This window comes from Dermacentor variabilis, chromosome 1 (genome assembly GCF_050947875.1).
Source record: "Dermacentor variabilis isolate Ectoservices chromosome 1, ASM5094787v1, whole genome shotgun sequence".
NCBI classification, from domain to species: Eukaryota; Metazoa; Arthropoda; class Arachnida; order Ixodida; family Ixodidae; genus Dermacentor; species Dermacentor variabilis.
The window spans coordinates 224,805,503-224,823,863 of NC_134568.1; the positions used below are offsets into that span (position 1 = coordinate 224,805,503).

At 43.8% G+C, this 18,361-nt stretch overlaps 1 protein-coding gene across 6 annotated transcripts in view; it reads left to right on the plus strand.

The window, feature by feature from the left end:
• Positions 1-18,361, plus strand: part of tna (Zinc finger MIZ domain-containing protein tonalli) — a 312,918-nt gene that overhangs the window by 285,394 nt on the left and 9,163 nt on the right. For all 6 annotated transcript variants that reach the window (XM_075669850.1, XM_075669841.1, XM_075669829.1 and 3 more), the window contains 6 exons: positions 1,704-1,835; positions 4,256-4,552; positions 10,408-10,475; positions 11,143-11,300; positions 11,403-11,531; positions 13,589-13,890. In XM_075669850.1, the coding sequence (XP_075525965.1) occupies positions 1,704-1,835; positions 4,256-4,552; positions 10,408-10,475; positions 11,143-11,300; positions 11,403-11,531; positions 13,589-13,890 (1,086 nt within the window). The remainder of the gene's footprint in view (positions 1-1,703; positions 1,836-4,255; positions 4,553-10,407; positions 10,476-11,142; positions 11,301-11,402; positions 11,532-13,588; positions 13,891-18,361) is intronic.

Sequence of the window (18,361 nt, forward strand, 5' to 3'; positions counted from 1 at the left end):
CCTTCATGTGAATATGGCACCTCTTGTAGTTGAGCTGTAGCTTTGGGGTGTAAAACTAAACAGTTACTAACATTTAGAGTTCATGATACACCTGTGGTGTGCAGTATCATCTTTAATTTGAGAAAAAATACATTTATAAGATTTTGTACTGTTAAAATGCCATGGTGACTCAGCATAAACCCAACCAACTGCTTTTTATTGCTGTAGTACGAGAGTCTAGTTAAACATTTGGTAGTTAGGTGTAGTTAAGAAATGCCACATTGACTCAGAAATAGCGCACCACCTGGCTCGAGAACTGACGGGCCGAGCAGGTGACATGCAACAAATGCTGGGAACGGAGAGAGACCAGATGACTAGCTTTAATGAGATCACCAAACACTACAAATTTGGAAGGGCCCATTTCCCCCTGGCACACTCCTCGCTGAGTAGAAGGCAAGGGTCCACATGGCGCCTCTTACAAACAGATACATATCTGAACCTGGTGGCCTACCACCGCTACTACCTGGACCTTTACATGGATATATGTAGATTCTGTCAAGAAAGGGCGGACCTACAACATATGGTTTGGGCTTGTCCTCGAACACCCACACAGAATAAAATAAACAAGACCAGAGAGCAGTGGGAGACCTTGTTGCTCAGCTGTACGCCGAAAGACCAACTCAAGGCAATCCAGCAGGTCGAAGATGCCGCCAGGGCTCAAGGGCTCGATGCCATCATCTAGGTAGAGAGGCCTAGGTCTCAATTCTGCTGTCCACAAATAAAGTTTATTCCTCCTCCTTGACTCAGAATAGACCAATCAACTGCTTTTTGTTCCTGCAGTACAAGGGTCTAGCTGAAAATTTCCTTTGAGTTAACTTTTGCTGGGTATAGGTGCACATTGTAATTTGAATAATTATATTGCTATAAACTGGGCTTTAAACGACTCGCCGTGGTTGCTTAATGGCCATGGTGTTGGGCTGCTAAGCACGAAGTTGCAGGATCGAATCCCAGCCACGGCAGCCACATTTTGATGGGGGCGAAATGCGAAAACACCCGTGTACTAGATTTAGGTGCACATTAAAGAACCTCAGGTGGCCAAATTTCCGGAGTCCCCCACTACGGCGTGCCTTATAATCAGATTGTGATTTTGGCACATAGAACCCCATTATTTGGGCTCTAAATGTGCATCAAAATAAGAAACAGGGCGCAAATATCAAAAGATCTTTTAGTAAAAATGGAGCTCGGTGAGCTGCGTGCAGTTTTTACAGACTGAACAAGTGAGATGAGGCAGGGATGAGAAGAAAAATTAAAAGTAAGGCTTTGCATTTAGTGGTGCATAGAATAAGTGAGGAAAGCAATGGGTTTGTTCAGTCAAGTGGTGCAAAACTTGTCTATAAGAGAGTGTCTCTTGTGGCCTTTCAGCTTGCATGGATGACGGTAATTTCAGCTCCTACTCATGCTGCTGAATGACGCACCTCATACTTTACTGTATCTCTTGGTAGTTCCCCCTGCCAACCAAACAAATTGATTTGCTCTTGTCAGTGTTTAGTACAACAGTGCGGAGGTGCCACGTATATGAAATTGTTGCACGTTGACTTTTATGCGAGTAGGCGTTAGTACATTTTTTTCTTGGTAGGCTGAGGACTCACATGAATAGTCGAGACGGGGTTTGAATGGTTCTGAATTTCTTGTATTTTATGTTTAATAATGACTGTCTAATGCAGGTGTCTGTCAATGCCACTCCATTGAGCATTGACCGGGGCGAGAGCAAGACTTCACATCGGCCATTGTATCTCAAAGAAGTCTGTCAAGCAGGCCGCAACACTGTGCAGATCACTGTTACAGCCTGCTGTTGTGTGAGTCTCATTTCATCCAACCACTCTAACACTTGGTTTTTGTACTTCCTTGTACATATCGGCTGACCTCACTGGTCTGTGCAAGGAGTGCAGCAGTTCAATGCCATTACATTGCTTTAGGATGCATGTTGTTGTTACGCTACTAGTCCATTTACACTATGAAACTGAAGCTTATTTTCTATTTTTCTTGTGCAGTTACTAAAATTTTCCATTTCTGATATTGCCGGCCCTCATGAGGTTTTTGAAGGCCGTTGCCATTTGGGCCATAGTGTGACATGCTGACTGATTTTGCAGACTGCAAATACTTTTACATGCTTGATTGTTGTAATGTTTTCAACGAACCATTATTCGTTGCCAAGCAACTTGGAGGACAGCAGCAACAGTTTTTAAGCTATAGCACCTGTTTCCTGACTTTTCAAACTTGATTTATGGTGGCCATATTGTTGCTCTATGTCATCCTGCTGCTATTGCTGCTAAGCCTTTTTGTGTCGCTCGGTAGCTGGAATGAGGTGTTCCAGCCACTCTATGTGTTCTGTTTCCTAGTAGTATATCAAAGCCATCCACTGCAGTTTGATGGCCAGCTTTGCTACACACAGCTCTGATTAACTTTGAGGAGCCAATGCATTCATAGTCGTAATATAGTGCTGGTGCATTGTACCTCATGTAGTATTCAGTATATCTGTCATATGACAGGACATGTAATGACATTTAGTATTATATGTATGACATGTAGTATTCAGTATTTCTTTCATATGAAACAGGCACTACCATGCAATGTGTGTGTGTGTGTGTTAACTTACATCAGTATGAACCTTCTGCCATTAACCCTTTCATGGTTGATTTTTTTCGCCATATGTGACCGCCCAGGGTCGGCTTTTTTTTATTGCAGGTTTAAATTTTTCAAAGGGACCTATTTCGAAAAAAAAAAAATTATCGTAATCTTTCTGGGGTGACCGTAAAGTGAGAAAAAAATATTTGACCTTGGTATATATGTACTGTTTATTTATGAATAACAACAATAAAAAAAGGAAATAAGCTTCTGCAGAAGTCTAGATGGGGCGATGAAATCGGGAAATTCCCGGGTGCTAGTTGGAATCGGTTGGCGCAGGAATAAGAATAAAAAAATTTGATGCATTATTATACACATAGTTCAAGGCTTAGAAAATGCACACACGAGAATATTTTGCAAGTCTCAAATGCTGCTGCTCTTGCGCTAATATTTATGTCCATAGCATAATCAAACTGCGTAGGTGAGTGCACTCAAGAAAAGTGTGCAGTTGTGTGCCCGTCCAAAAAGCAGAACTTGTGACAAACTTCTGCTAATCTTCATCTTATCACCAACCAGAGGCAGAATTTCGCCGGCCAGAAGCGTACTACATGAATTTAATAAGTGATAACCCAAACGCACCGCCATTCCCTGCCTGTTGCGGCGCCAAGGGAGCTTCATGTTTTGCTTTGGCAGCATTGTAGGCATAGTATTCCAGTGTTGCTAACGATCTCGATTTGGCTTCGGTTTCCTGCTGGTGTCTTAAACTCTACTCATAAGAAAAAGACAACATGTCTCGGGCTGGGTTACTTGGGCTCCATCAGCCGGACGCGAGTCGTGAGTCTGTGTCTCTTGCCAAGTGGCCACGTCAACACTTCCCGCTTGAAAAAGCTCCCGACAAAAGCCAAATTTGAGTAGCGTAAAAAAAGTTTGCCCAAGCCGCAAAACGACAATGCAGCTCTCAGGCCGCTCAGGCGCCACCAGCTCAACGCGTGTGGGCAGTCTTCTGCTGCAACGATACGTGCAGCATTTTCTAGATGTCAACTACACTTGAGTCTGTAAAATTTTTGAGTGACTTTGGATCGTATGTCTTCCCGGTTAGTACATGTTTTCTTGCATTTTTTTTTTGTCGGAAACGTATGAATGAGGTTTTACTGTATCTGTGCCATTGCTACCTTGGATCAGGCTTCATGATGAACTGTAACATCAGTGATGACATGCTGGCTGAGGCACAGCTGACCTTGAAATACAAAATAAAAGCTGTTTCTAGGAGAACCTTGGCCAGAAAACTGTAGCCGGAGGAGCAATCCAGATGTATCAGCTGATGTAACTATGTAAGGTTAAAAAGAATATCTTGTTCCTTTTATTTCCATCTCAAAAACTGAAAAATGAATTGGTTTTTCTTGTGATGCTTTTGTATGCTGCCACTTAATTGTGGTTACTTTTTCACTGTAACTGTGAACTCTAGAAGTAATCAGTAGCTTTACATGATTTGCGTGCAGTCTTCTATGCAGCAGTCACCGTCTTAGAATTTTAGTAAGTGTGTTAGCGATGCCACAACTTTCTAATGGAGCATAGTACTTTCGTGTTTCTTGGTTTAAAATGTTTTGGGTGATCGGCAGCCCGACGTCTCTTTATGGTGGTGCTCTTGCAGTCTCACCTATTCCTGCTGCAACTGGTGCACCGGCCAACAGTGCGATCAGTGCTGCAGGGTTTGCTGCGCAAGAGGCTTCTGCCAGCTGAACACAGCATTGGCAAGATCAAGCGCAACTTCTCTGTGGGCCCATCCCCTCAGGGGCCAAACACCGGCCCCGGTCAAAACCCATCTGGAGGTGCAGGACCTGCTGAGGATGGTGTTGAGCAGACTGCCATTAAGGTGCAGCTGAAGTGTCCCATCACATTCAAGCGCATCACATTACCTGCACGAGGCCAGGAATGCAAGCACATTCAGGTTGGTGGTTGATGCTTTACTTCTATCTGCAGTGGGCAGAGGGACGGTGAGTGTGTTCTTTACAAGCTACATTAAGCTTAATATACTCGACATACAGTTGAACCTAGGTTTAATGAAAATATAGAAAGAAAAAAAACTTCGAGGTCAAAAAATTTTAAATGATAGCTTTCACCTCCAGCACAATTAATTTTACGTTTCTAAGACCTTTAAAAAATTTGGCCATAAATTACACGTTTATGCCGGTCTTGTTCCTGAGGCTACATAGATTGAGCCCAGGCTCAATCCATGTAGCTTCAGAAACTAGATGGGCATAACTAAAAGAAGAGCTGTTGCCTTGCTAGTGTGATACCCTTTATGTTTAGTTGTGGGATGATATCTTGTATTGCCAAGGCTGTCACTTTAGGTAAAGCAAGCCATAGTAATACTGGACAACAAAGAGCCTATCTTGCATGAGAAAATGTCATGCACATTGTCATGCACAGCTTGTGCTGGTAATGACAGGTCATGGGGAGTGCGTCATAAGACTGTGCTACCAGTCTCAATGTTGTTCACACACGCACAATATATGTGCCGTATTTACTCGATTCTAACGCGCCCTCGATTGTAACTTGCACCCGTTTTCCGTGACCAAAAAGTGCAAAAAATGAAAACCTCGATTGTAACCTGCACCCGTTTTCCATGACCAAAAAAAAAAAAAGAGTACAATACCGCGCACCTCGTGCTTTCATATAGAAATACTAGTTTCTCTCACTTGGAAAAACCAGATTTATTCCCAATACACTAAAGATGTGAGGAAAAAAAACACAAATGGAAGCGGCGTACCGTGCTGCCAAGATTTTCACTGCGCTGGTACGAGTCGCGTGGGGCAATAGATATCACTCGTCGTTGCTATCAGACAACTCCTTATCGCTATCGACAGACCAAAGCATTTCATCATCGGTGCTGTCCATGGCATACAAAATCCCGCACTTTTTAAAGGCCTTGTTGACCATAGCAGACAGGACCGTGCACCATGCATCTTTCACCCATCCAGCAAAGTCTTGCAACGAGGCACGCTTCATTTTATTGGTGGGCATGAATTCGTGGCAGCCACTGACAAGCCATTCTGTATAGAGTGCCCGAAACCCTCGCGGTAGCGGGGAAACCCGGCGGCGCAGCTCCATCCAACCGCCCTCGCTACCGTAACCACGCTGCCTCGGGCGAGCCGTCGACACCCCCCTGCAAAAAATGATCCTGGCCCGCCCGCAGCACTTGCTCAGACAGCCAATCAGAGGCTCTTGTGCCCTCGTCGTGCAAGAAGGCAAAAGTGCGAGTAGTCTCGCTGCTTTTCTGGTTCATTGTGTTTGCACCTTGTAGCCCTTGTCTCGGAGTGTTGCCGTGATGAAGCGGCAGAATTCGCCTTTCGTTGTGAATCTCGAAATCATAAATGGGGTCAAACACGGTGAGAAGTCAGATGTCCCCGCAGCATGCGAGATTCCGAGGAGCACTCTCCACACTATCTTGAAGAATAAAGGGGAGATTAGGGCTAAAGCGGCCAAACTTGCGACCCGGTGCCCATGGCACCTGACGCGTACGCACGGCCAGGTACAAGTGGTTCATCCGAAATTGCTTCAGACGTGCCGGTTTCCGTGTGCTCGGCAATGACTGTAATTTCCGATGAATGCGACGAAGCCATTGCTGATGTTGCCGAAGTTTGGAGTGAGCTGTCAGAACTTCCGGAAGCTGTTGATGGATCAACAATGGACGAGTTTGTGAGTGCAGATAATGGTGTTGCAACCACGGGAGAGCCCGAAAATGGAGACTACATTCAGGGTGTCTACCAACCGGGAAAACCGGGAATTCTCAGGGATCTTGAGTAGTCTGGAAAAACTCGAGGAAAACTCGGGGAATTTTTGGCTCTATGAGGGAAAATTAGCTGTAATATTATTGAAAGGGGCGAAAGTCAAGGTAATGCAGGCACGAGTAACAGACAGGAATCGTAATGAATCGTCTTTGACGCCCTGTCGTTGGCTGGCGGAGTTGCCAGTCTACAGTCAACGACCGACTGTCCGGATTCCCAATAATTGGACGGCTTCACGGGACCATCACGTACCCCATAGAGTCAATGTATCAGAACATCTGAAATTTTCAACGCAAGAACTCTTCGCCGTACGATTTTCCGGACGTTTTGTCGTGACTGCAGGTCCGAAACGGCATTAATCAAAGCCACCGCCGCTGCCATTTTGATTACCTCATCGCCTCGAACCGGCGCTCTCGCACGCAGATCCGCTGGCAGCCGTAGCCACCACTGCGCCAAAGCTAGGCCTAGCTGCTTCGACGTTCGCTATGAAGCTTCTTACCGTTGGGTTCCACTTTTTTTATTGAAAGAATTCGCTGCTGGTCAGCAAGGGCACGGACTGTGCCTTTGTGGTCCTCGCGAGTGACTTAGAAGCTTGGAAAGCACGATGCGTTGCATAATGCTGGTTCCGGAAAGTCAGCTTCGCCTCTGTACAGAAATGTTACTTGGTGAAGCATATGCAAAAGTATTGCAGTGAAGCATAACAAGCGTGGGAAGGGGCTATTGCCACGGGACACAGTATGTATTCCTTAATTATACACGCGTGCACCTGGTATTTCCTGTCGTAGTATGAGCACCAATATGCCTAATACGTGTACCGACAGGCCTGCAGAGTGTTTTCAAATGTGCCTGTGGTGGATTGAGTCCTTAACGGCAGTAAATGACATGCATTTATTTATTCCAACTGGCCGATTTTTCGGACGTTTTTGCAACCCTTAGAAAGTTCGAAAAATCAGACGTGGACTGTGCAACTAAGAAAATGCTTCAAATGGTCCGTGGGGCGAACGAGTGGCAGAAGGAGGACAAGTACAGATAGGACCTACCCATTGAGGAATGAACGGGAAAGGAAGTGTGCTGCCGCTGTTTTGAAGGAGCTTGAGCTCAAAAAACAAAGTGCTGTTTGATGCCGAGATGCAGGTGTCCCTCATCCAAACCAAAATAAACTCTTTAAATCAGTGAAATACAACACTGTGTGGGCTGAGAGTATGTCACGACAGTTGAGGTTGACTTACGAGCTGAACCTCAATTGCAAAGAAGTTGGGGCCTCATACCACTGAGCTTGCCATCAGTTAATAGAAATAGCTCATATTCGAAAATATTTGCTTCTGTATGCATCTCCTTTTTATTCGTATTTGGGAATGTCCGACTCGATTTGCAAATTTTTTAAAAGAGATGTTATTTGCTGTGCATTTTACTAACCCCTCCCTTCTATTATCTTTTTAAATAATATAAACACTACTCCTTAGTATTCAAACTTGATTAAGTCATTTAAAAAAAATTTTAATATGCTTACTAGAGAGTGACAGCATTGGGCGACATGGTTTCAGCCCGTCTTGACATAAAACATAGTTCTTCGTCACTCAGAGAATTTTGCAAGGGCACTCAGGGAAAAACTGGAAAACTCGGGGAATTTGGAAATGTCAACTTGGTAGACGATTCCTGGTAGATGATGTCGGTACATTGCCGACATCGTACTGAGCACAAATGAAAGTGGGCACAATGGGGAAAGCAATGACGGTCCTTTGCTCACATCCTCCTAAGTGATTGGTGCACTCGCACTAGTCTGGTGTTTCTGCGCGAATGCAGAAGGTTGCGACCTCAGCTGCTCCGACTCCTTAGACAATGTGGGGAAGTGTGTGCATTGTAGGCAGCGAAATTGTCCAAGCAGAAGAAAATGCAGGGCCATTTCATGCGAAACTAAGCTAGTTTCATCAATAAAGTTATTTTATAAATGGTATGTGCTTTTATGACATCCAATTATTTAGCTGGCTTATATCGAATTATGCTCTATATCGAACTGATGGGCGTTTTTTTAGAGTTCGATATAACAGGGCTCGACTGTTTAATAAAACATTTCAGGATGGGTATCTATGACATTGTTTTACTATCAGAATATCGCTCATTTGCACAATTGATCACATCATTCTTGTGAGATCGTTCAAGTGGTTCCCATTTATGAGTCTGAGCTCAAACCATCATTACGAGTAATAAATGTGCAGTTCAATCAAAACCATCAGTTGGATCTTTAGCTAAAGCTTTTGATAGTTGCATGTTCATGGGAGTTGAATTAACTGAAGTGGACTGTAATGCATCGCAAATACTAAACCCTTTGTGAATGGGAGTAAGCTATGTGGTGATGTTGCACTTCAAGTTTAATTTGAAGAGAAATTGGACCATGTCTTTTGCAGTTGGTTTTTATTAGAAGTCCTTTGCAGACCGGAGAAATTGGTGTTTTGTGTCTCAGTTCTGCTGTTGCCTTTATGAACATGCGTGTCAGTGCACAATGAAAGAGAAACAAATGCATACAGTGTCATCTTTGTGGCAGAACCTGTGCATAAAGTTACATTGTTAGTTTCCAAATTGTCCTTGTTGCCATGGTGCTCACAGCCTGCACATGCATTCAAATACATTTAAAATGCAGAAATACTTTTCTGAAAACCTCAGGCCAATTTTAATGAAATTTGTGGCATTCGAGATAAAGTAATTTTTTTTTTAATTATGGGGTTTTAAGTGCCAAAACCACTTTTCTGATTATGAGGCACGCCGTAGTAGAGGGCTCCGGAAATTTCGACCACCTGGGGTTCTTTAACGTGCACCTAAATCTAAGTACATGGGTGCTTTCGCATTTCGCCCCAATCGAAATGTGGCTGCCGTGGCCGGGATTCGATCCCGCGACTTCGTGCTCAGCAGCCCTAAAGTAAAATTCTAATGACTTTAGAAAGTGGAATTTCGGTTTAGGGCCTGAATTTCTTTAATAAATATTGTTGAAATTGTTAAGTAAAAAAAAAAATAATTGGAAGCACAGAGTTTACGAACTTGTAGCTCTGCACCAAAAAATAGGTATCACAGCTCTGTAAACTTCATCCACTAAAGTGGACACATTCGGTGTATTAACAGCTTAGATGGATTTGTTACAGTGTATACATGAATTTTGCAGAAGTCCTATTCATAAATTAGTAATATTTTTCACACGGGTGTATAATATATTAACTTTGTCCACTTTAGATGTATTATTCAGTGCAGTTTTCAGAATTGTGATAACATTTTTTATCGCTGAGTTTTGTTTTTCTAAATTTTGCAGTTTTAAACAACTGTTATTAAAAATGTCGATGGTCCAAATAAAAATAGCCACTTTCAACAGTCACTAGATTTTAGCTTTTTCTTTTAAATGCAACAAATCTCATCAAATTCAGTGCATTGGTTGCCAAGGAAAATGTTTTCTCATTTCTCATGTATTTAGATAGGAGGCTAAAGCTTCCTCATTAGGTTTGTTGACAGAAAGCTGTGTCGGTCATTTGTATAAGCAAAAAGAAAAACATTTCCTTTAAGTGACCTGGAAGTGTCTTGTTGTTTTAATAAGTAGTTAGTGCACAAACATGATTGTGTAAATGTTCAACAAAGTTGAGCTGAGGATAAGTAAAAGGTTAAATACTGCAAGGGTAGTTTGTGAAGTGTCTTTGTCACTACATCATGACATACATTTCAGTAATGGGGTGGCAATAATTAAATGACTTCAACTTGTGATCAGTCTCTTGTTACACTTCTTGAGTGCTTGCATAGTGTGTGTGTGTGTGCATGTTCTTTTGGGGCGGCAGTCGCCTCTATAGAAAAAAATTGCTCATTTTAGTATTATTTTTACTTGATGAAATTCTTGATACGGCATTTTTGGTACTTGTTATGCCAGCATATGTAACCAATGAAATATTTGGTGAGGCATGCACATGTAGACCATTTTGGTGTCATATTTGCTTTTTCGTTTTGAAATGGTGTCTAAAATTTTGCTTATTATGCACTGCAGTGCTTTGACCTGGAATCTTACCTGCAACTGAACTGTGAACGAGGGTCATGGCGGTGCCCAGTGTGCAGGTAAGGTTTACTGATGTTTCCTGCTGATTACAATTTCAGTTTTCAAGAACACTGCACCATTTAAAAAAATAAGAGAGATTGTACTTTTCCGAAGGGTTGTTGCACAGGCGCCACTGCAACCCGCCCACAGTCACAGCAACACGTCCCTCTGGCTGCAGTACCGTTCGACAAGGGTTTTCCTTGCGTCATTTAAAATGCACCTTTATAACTGAGCAAGCCTCCTGGTTATTACACCAGCATTGAGCAGGCTTGCAGAAAAAACAATTTTCTATTATAAGTCAGGTGGGCAATTGAATATCCATTGGATGGACCCACTTCGAAGTGTTTATTATTCTCTTTGTGATCAATTTCTGCGGCATCTGTAATTTGCCACTTTTGCTTTTCTTTTTCACCACCACTATCATCGTCATTTTTACATTTTCACAGTAGCATAGTGTAGAGCTGTTTTTAATTAATCAACATGTGGCCAAATGCTGCTGAAAGACTCGGCGATGATGTGCAATAATACACATGTTTGTGAGGATTAGACAGTCAGTTTGGCTTATCCAACTCGCTGAGTTAATGAGAATTAATTTAAGTCCTATTGCTTGTACAAATTGCTAAGCCTTCATTGACTTTTAAGAATTTCCCACAGTTGAACGCTGTTCTTTGGGGTATTTTTCTGCAGCAAAACTGCCATCCTTGAGGGTCTGGAAGTGGACCAATACATGTGGGGCATTTTGACCAACCTGAGCAACTCTGATGTGGAGGAAGTTACCATCGATGCGACAGCTAGCTGGAAGCCTGTCACTGTCAAATCAATCAAGGATGAACATGATGGGACAGGTGTGTGGCCATTTATGTGTTCAGCCAATTGACCCACGTAGAACCAGTGCCCCTTGTGTTTAGCGAGTCTTGTATGGTTATTTTTTTTTTTTTTTGCTTCAGAGTCGTGCAGTGGCGGCAAGCGACTGAAGGCCATGTCCCCAAGCAGCATGACAATGCCAACCACAAGTAGCTGGGAAATGGGACAGGGTCTCTCCCCTTACCCAGCCCTGCCCCCACCTGACATGCAGTGTGAGTGTATTCTTATAGGCATTACTGCCTAGGTATTGGTTTTCTTGTCCGGATAATTGCAACATTTCCTGTTGCAATTATTGGGAATACTCTAGTTAATTTTCTTGCTTTGACCATCTTACAGCTGGAGGTTTATTTTACTAAGGCTGCAGGTTGAGTTAAACGCATCTTACATCTAAATATAACATATGTGACCTTCGAGAAGACTGAAAAAGAAAAGTGTAGTAGGTAGTGGAAATTTTTCGGTTGTCAGGAATGATATGTTCTTGTTAAAGGTTACAGATTGTACTGGAATATTATCTTTGTACGGGCTATTTATTTACTGCAAGCGAGAGCAAAATGAAAAGCTTAATACTCTAAAGCTTCTGAAAACCTGAAAATCTAACTTTGTACAGTCTGTTTGCTTTGTCTGGTCCTGTTGAGTGCAAGAGATATTGTTTTCTCTAAATGGTACATACAGTTGCCCCTTAATCAGCGGCATTTAAAGGAAATAAATTAGTAATAAGAGATTTAAAACAACAAATCTGGTCTTGCAACTTTGGTGTTCACTTGCTATATCATATTGTGCAATGAAAACAATATCGCATAGTGACAAAACTACAGTGGTTGCATAAATACTGTGTCGATGTTGGCAATTCCTACATTAATTTGCTTGTATGTTTTAGTGTGTTATTTGCAGCTGTGTGAATGGATCACTTAGTCTGGCTATTTAGGTGTGACAAACATGTAAAAAACATTCTTGTGGCTTTATTCCTACAGGACTTCAAAATATTATGTTTCTGCATGCATTTTGCTAGTGAGAAAAATTCTTGTGTGGTATCTTGATAACTACAGATCTTCTTATGCTGAATTTCAATAGCAGATCCAGATTGATGTGCAAACTCTTCATTAGTGCGCAATCCTTCTGTGGAAAGCATTATTTCAAAATCAGCATTTGTAACACTTGTGCTCCAGCCAGAGCAAGACAGGCCATTCTTGCCTAACTGGGTATGAAAATGGCCAGTGTTCTTTGTGTCTTAGCTGCACTTGTCTGCTGTTTTGAGCAACTATGATTCTGAATGTGTGCCAAACCTGACCATCATCAACTGACCTTTCACAAAATGTGCCTGGCCAGATTGTCACGACACGCTGAATTGCGTGCGCAGCTTCCGTTATTTCAGTGAATAAAAACTTTTATGCTTATGCAAATAGTTAGGAATAGGCAACCTGATCAACAAGCAACTTCTGCCTTACCTCTTTATTTGAGTGCTAGTGAACAGTTCTTCTGGGTAAGCACGCAATTTTGGTCTTTGTTGGTGAATGAGACTGTTTGTCAGGCGCATCTACTCAAGTTAATTTCTTTGTCATTGTCCAAACCAGATTTGAATATTTGTATCACAACAGTGTGACACAAATCATTATCCATCACTGCGGCTGAATACTAACAAAACGACTCTCTGCTGACTGGTGCTGTCTGCTGTGCAGACTACCTCTGTGAAAAGCTGCTGAAGAAAGTATGGCGCACTAACTTCCGTACCTGCCTTGGTGGCATAGTGGCTATGGCATTGCGCTACTAAGCCTGAAGGCTTGGGATAGAATCCCGGCTGCGGCTGCCGCATTTTGATTTGGGCGAAATGCAAGAACGCCTGTGTACCATGCACTGGGTTCACGTTAAAGAACCCCAGGTGGTCTAAATTTATCCAAAGTCCCCCACTACGATGTGCCTCATAATAATATTGTGGTTTTGGCACGTAAAATCCCAGAATGTTGAACACTAACTTTTATTTGGAAACACCGATTTTGGTGGTGTAGTGGAGCTGGCATGGCTGGAAGTCTGCTGTAGGTCTGCCATTGGAAAAGACTGGCTCCAAAAATGAACAGAAAAATTTGTTCTGAAAATGCTCTGAATCTGTCATTCGAATTCAGCATTGTATATGTGTGAGCACACATGCTTGTGGTAGGTTCTAGTACTGCTAGAGCACCTGCATGATTGTTTCTTGGCATGCTTTTGTTATTTGCACCCACATTTAATCTATGCACAAAGTTACCTTTAGCATCCTTGTCTTTCCTCTACACAGCCATCGTGAATGGACCCAGTATGGCCAATGGGCCAGTCATGCCTGGTGGCCCTGTGATGCCCAGTGGTGCTGGCATGCCTAATGGTCCAGTCATGGCTAGTGGCCCAAGCATGCCCAATGGACCTGTCATGGGCAATGGCTCTGGCATGCCTAATGGAATGGGCTATGGCAGCCGCAATGGTGGCTTTGACTTCCAGTCTCAGGCGTCCGACTTTGGCAGCCCTCTATCTCATTTGAATGATAGTGTGGCCTCTCTGGACCACCTGGCTGCCATGGAGAAGTCATTGAATCATCATGAACAGGTAAGACTGGACACATTTCTTACATTTTAACACAGGATTTGTTCTGTCACTAACTTGCAGTGTCTGGAAGCTTTCCTGGCAAGCGTTACACAATAAATGCCACATAAATATAGATGGTCTCACTTTTCAACTGATTCTAACAGCAGCGTGTGTGTCTGTTAATCATTGCTACACTTAGGTGCTAAATCTAGCCTTTGAGGTAATCACTCTTTGTAACATCATCAGCGTTGGTGAACAATCAGCTGGAAACCAGTTGAGCTGTGCAGTTAAGCCTCTTGCTTGGGCTCTGCAGCAGGTGCTATGATTGCTCTTTAACCTACTGTTTCCATGACTTATGTGGGGAGCCTGCAGTCAGACATGAACAACTTATCCAGCAGTGAGTTTTGAAAAAGCCAAGCCAAAACACACTGACTCACTTTAAGACTAACTTGAAGAAACCTTGCAAATCGGACATATCAGAGGTTGCACTAAGCAGAAGGATACGGTACCTCTGAAGCTCCCCAAACTGTTCAGCTTATCTGAGACTTGTCTTAACCCTTTAACATTTCGTGCTGTTATCCTGTATCCAGACCAAAAAAAGCAAAATTAATTACTTAGGAGCTCTTTACGAAAAGCAATGTTGACAGTATTTTAATTGTTCACTTATACAGAATCTCAACAATTCATTGCAAAAGTGAAGCTTAACATCACTATACCTGAAAGTGAAAAGTATCATTGATGAGAAAATAATTGCAAGAAAATGAGAAGTACGCTGAGGTCATCCTTGGCCGTTTTTACAAGAAACGCATTGAAGAACTCGGCTCGTCCATGGCACGAAACAGGTTAACAGGGTTGTAATGGGCTGTAATGCGCTTACCGTATTTACTTGATTCTAACTCACCCTTGATCTAACTCTATCTTCTAACTCATCCTCGACTTGTAACTCGCACCCGTTTTCTGTGGCCCCCCAAAAAAAAAGAATGAAAACCTCAATTGTAACACGTACCTGTTTTCCATGACCCCCCCAAAGTAAGAGTACAATACCTCATGCACCTCATGCTTTCATATGGAAATACTACTTTCTCACATTTGGACAAAACAGATTTTTTCCTAATACACTTAAGTTGTGATCAATAAAAACAAATGGAAGCGGTGTATCTTTCTGCCAAGATTTTCACTGTTCCTGTACGAGTCGCATTGGGCAATAGATATCACTCGTCGTTGCTTTCAGACAACTCCTTATTGCAATAAACAGACCAAAGCATTTGATCCTCGGTGCCGTCCATGCATACGAAATCCCTCACTTTTTAAAGGCCTTGTTGCCCATGGCACACTGGACCATGCACCATGCATCTTTCACCCATCCAGCAAAGTCCTGCAGCGAGGCACGCTTCATTTTATTGGCAGGCGTGAATTCGTGGCAGCCACTGACAAGCTATTCGGTGTAGAGCGCCCGAATTCTATCTTTCACTGGCTTGTTCAAACAAACATTGAGCGGCTGGAGCTGCGATGTCATACTGCCGGGCATCACGACAAGGTCGGTGTTGCATGCAGCCAGCTTGTCCTTGATGCGCTGGTCAAGGTGGCACCTGAACGCGTCAAGCACAAGCATCCCACGCAGACCCAAACTGCCGCCGGGTTTCTTCCACCAAACATTATCAATCCAGTCAGTGACCAAGTCCATGGTCATCCAACCTTTTTCATTTGCGCGCACAATCACGCCACTCGGAAACATGATTCCTTTCGGGAGCGTCTTCCGTCTGAAGATAAGATACGGGGGCAGCTTGTGCCCATCCGCAGTGCAACAAAGCATTGTGGTGACTCTAGTTTTTTTCATGGCCGGAAGACAAAATGTGCACTTGCTTCGCCCCCTTCTTTTCAACAGTTGTGGTGGCAGGCATGTCAAAGTAGAGCGGTGTCTGATCGGCATTTCCAATCTGTTCAAAGTGGTAGCCTTTCTATGGCGCAACTTCAACACGTACTGCTGAAAACTGTGCAATTTCTCTTCATATTCTTCGGGCAATTTTTGCCATATCCCTGTCTGCCTTCAAAGAGAAAAGCCTTTTCTTTTCATAAAATCTGATAGCCAGCACCTTCTTGCTTTGAAGTCACTCCGCCTTAGCCCTTTTTGTAGGGCTAACTGCATCGTCTGTACTTTGAGCAGATCGGTCGTCACAGGCCGCTGTGCCTCCCGCTGCTCTTACATGTATTCCGTAAGCATCTCTTATATTTCGGCAAAGCGGCCCTGCGTCGGTCCACTGAAACCCTTCCTTGTTGCTTTGCTGGTGAAAATATTCTCGCTTCTGTTTGCGCCAGTCCCGCACGCAAGTTTTGGGAACTCCAAATGACCGTGATGCGGCGCGATTTTCATCCATCTCCACGCACATGATAACTGTCCTGGTGGACTTGGTGTGTCTTCGCAGTTGACGCTTTCATGCTGATTGAATAAGCGGAGAAAACGGGAAGACAGGCGGTAGACTAGGTTACACCAGCGCCTGGTTACACGTACAACATGGAGGTATGCTCATGGAGGAAGCTACGGCAGCTAGGCTAGAAGTGTGTACTAGGCGGCCATTTTTCGAATGCCGATGGCGATATGGTAACGCGGATTTAGGGTCGTACTCGATTCTAACGCGCATTAAATTTTTGGAGCCGTTTTATCCGAAACAAGGTGCGAATTAGATTCGAGTAAATATGCTATATTTTAAATTGTTCTATTTTTTGTCAGCCATTGAACAAAAATTGAAATGGGAGTATATATAGCAAAATGTATAGCACCAGTATGTCTACTGCACTTGCGTCATTTGTAGGGAGGAGGAGGAGAAACTTTATTATTGCAGAAACCCTTGCGCGGTTTATTCCTGGGTGGTTCCCTCTGACAGTGCTCCACTGGCGATCGCGGCTCGCCGGGCCTGGTCGAGGGTCGCCAGTTGGCTTCCCAGGTCCAGTTCGGAGAGTCTCGCCTCCCAAGACCACGTAGTGAGTGCGTGTGTTGTGACTCGTGGCGAAATTGCGTCGCCCAGACGGTCGGTGCATTCGTGTGTTATGTGCGCGAGTGTCGCTGTGTGGTTGCTACACCAGGGACATGTTCGGGATGTATAACTGTCTGGGTAGATTGCGTGAAGACGAGACAAGTGTGGGTATGTGTTAGTTTGCAGGCGGCGCCAGTCCCTTGTCTGGAGTTTATTGAGAGCTTTGTGTGGGGGAGCGTATTGCGTTCTTCCGAGCCGTTGGTCCTGTAGTATTTGTTGACCTGTCGTTAATAACTCGTGGGTCGCTCGTCATTTGTAAAAAAATTTTTGCTTTGCATGTGGGCAGGGAGAGCAAGGTTCAACATATTTCATGGCCATCATTTACACATTTTTACAGTGACCACCTGTGCCGACCCTTGATGAATAACATGAGGCTGAACATTTTCTATATTGTTAGCGGCCTTTGCTGTGAAAGTGTTGGGTGTTGGATCTGGAGGACAATCCCAATTGCTGCCCCCCAGATATTTGGACCTTGCCGTTGGGTGCGGGAGTTGGCCGAGGTTGAGGAGGACTTTGAGATGAAAACTGGAGGTTTATTTACATTATTTACAGTGAGAGTACGAAGAAATTAAGTCATAAAGTCATTACGGGCCGGCAGCAACTCGGACGCTGCGGCCCGTGGCAAGAAGCTAGATGAATGAAGGAATGCTCTAGGAATGCTCCTTGCTGTTCCCGGTCTCTGGCTTTTAAGCCCTTCGGTGTCTCGAAGACACGTCACGTTCGGACAATCGGCGAGCCCGCTCAGGTGACGGCATTTTCGGCCAATCAGCGAGCCCGCTCGGGTGTCGTCATTTTTGGCCAATGGTAGGGGCCCGTGCGATTGTGTCACACCCGGCGCACAGGGTCGCTCCTTGGGCCCCAATAGTCCGAGCACTTACTTCTCTCTGCGGTATTACCATTCTGACTTGCAAGCGCCGTCACAAAGGTGGATGGGGGCGACGTTTCAGTGCTACAAAGCAGCTTTGCTCGGGCCCTGCGTTACCTGGAACCGTGCCAGGCTCCCGCTACACTTTTAGGAAGAGTCAAGCAGTGAATAGCTCCACCTGCGGCGCACGTGGTGGGGGACGCCAACTCTTTTGCACGTGCCGCGCCTCGGGCACGAGATAGACGTGCTTCTACGCTCCTTAATTAGCTATGGCACGATTCGATGTGGTCTGATGAACTCTAAGTAGGCTCAGGAAAAGGTCCTGTATTTAACACGGGGATGTCAGGGTTATTGTTTTAATAAGGACAATTCTAAGGACTTTTTGAACATCTTTAGGTAATAGGTGTACTGTATTTCTTGCATAACTTCCTTCTCTTCAGTATGCTGAAGTGTTTTTTTAATATTACCTTGTAAAATGCTTTAAGAAATGGCAACAACAAAAAATAAATATATACTGATATTGAAACTGATATGTGGTGCTATTCTAGGTGATGTAGTAGTGGCGTTGCAAATGTTATAGGCAGAAGTGTTATGC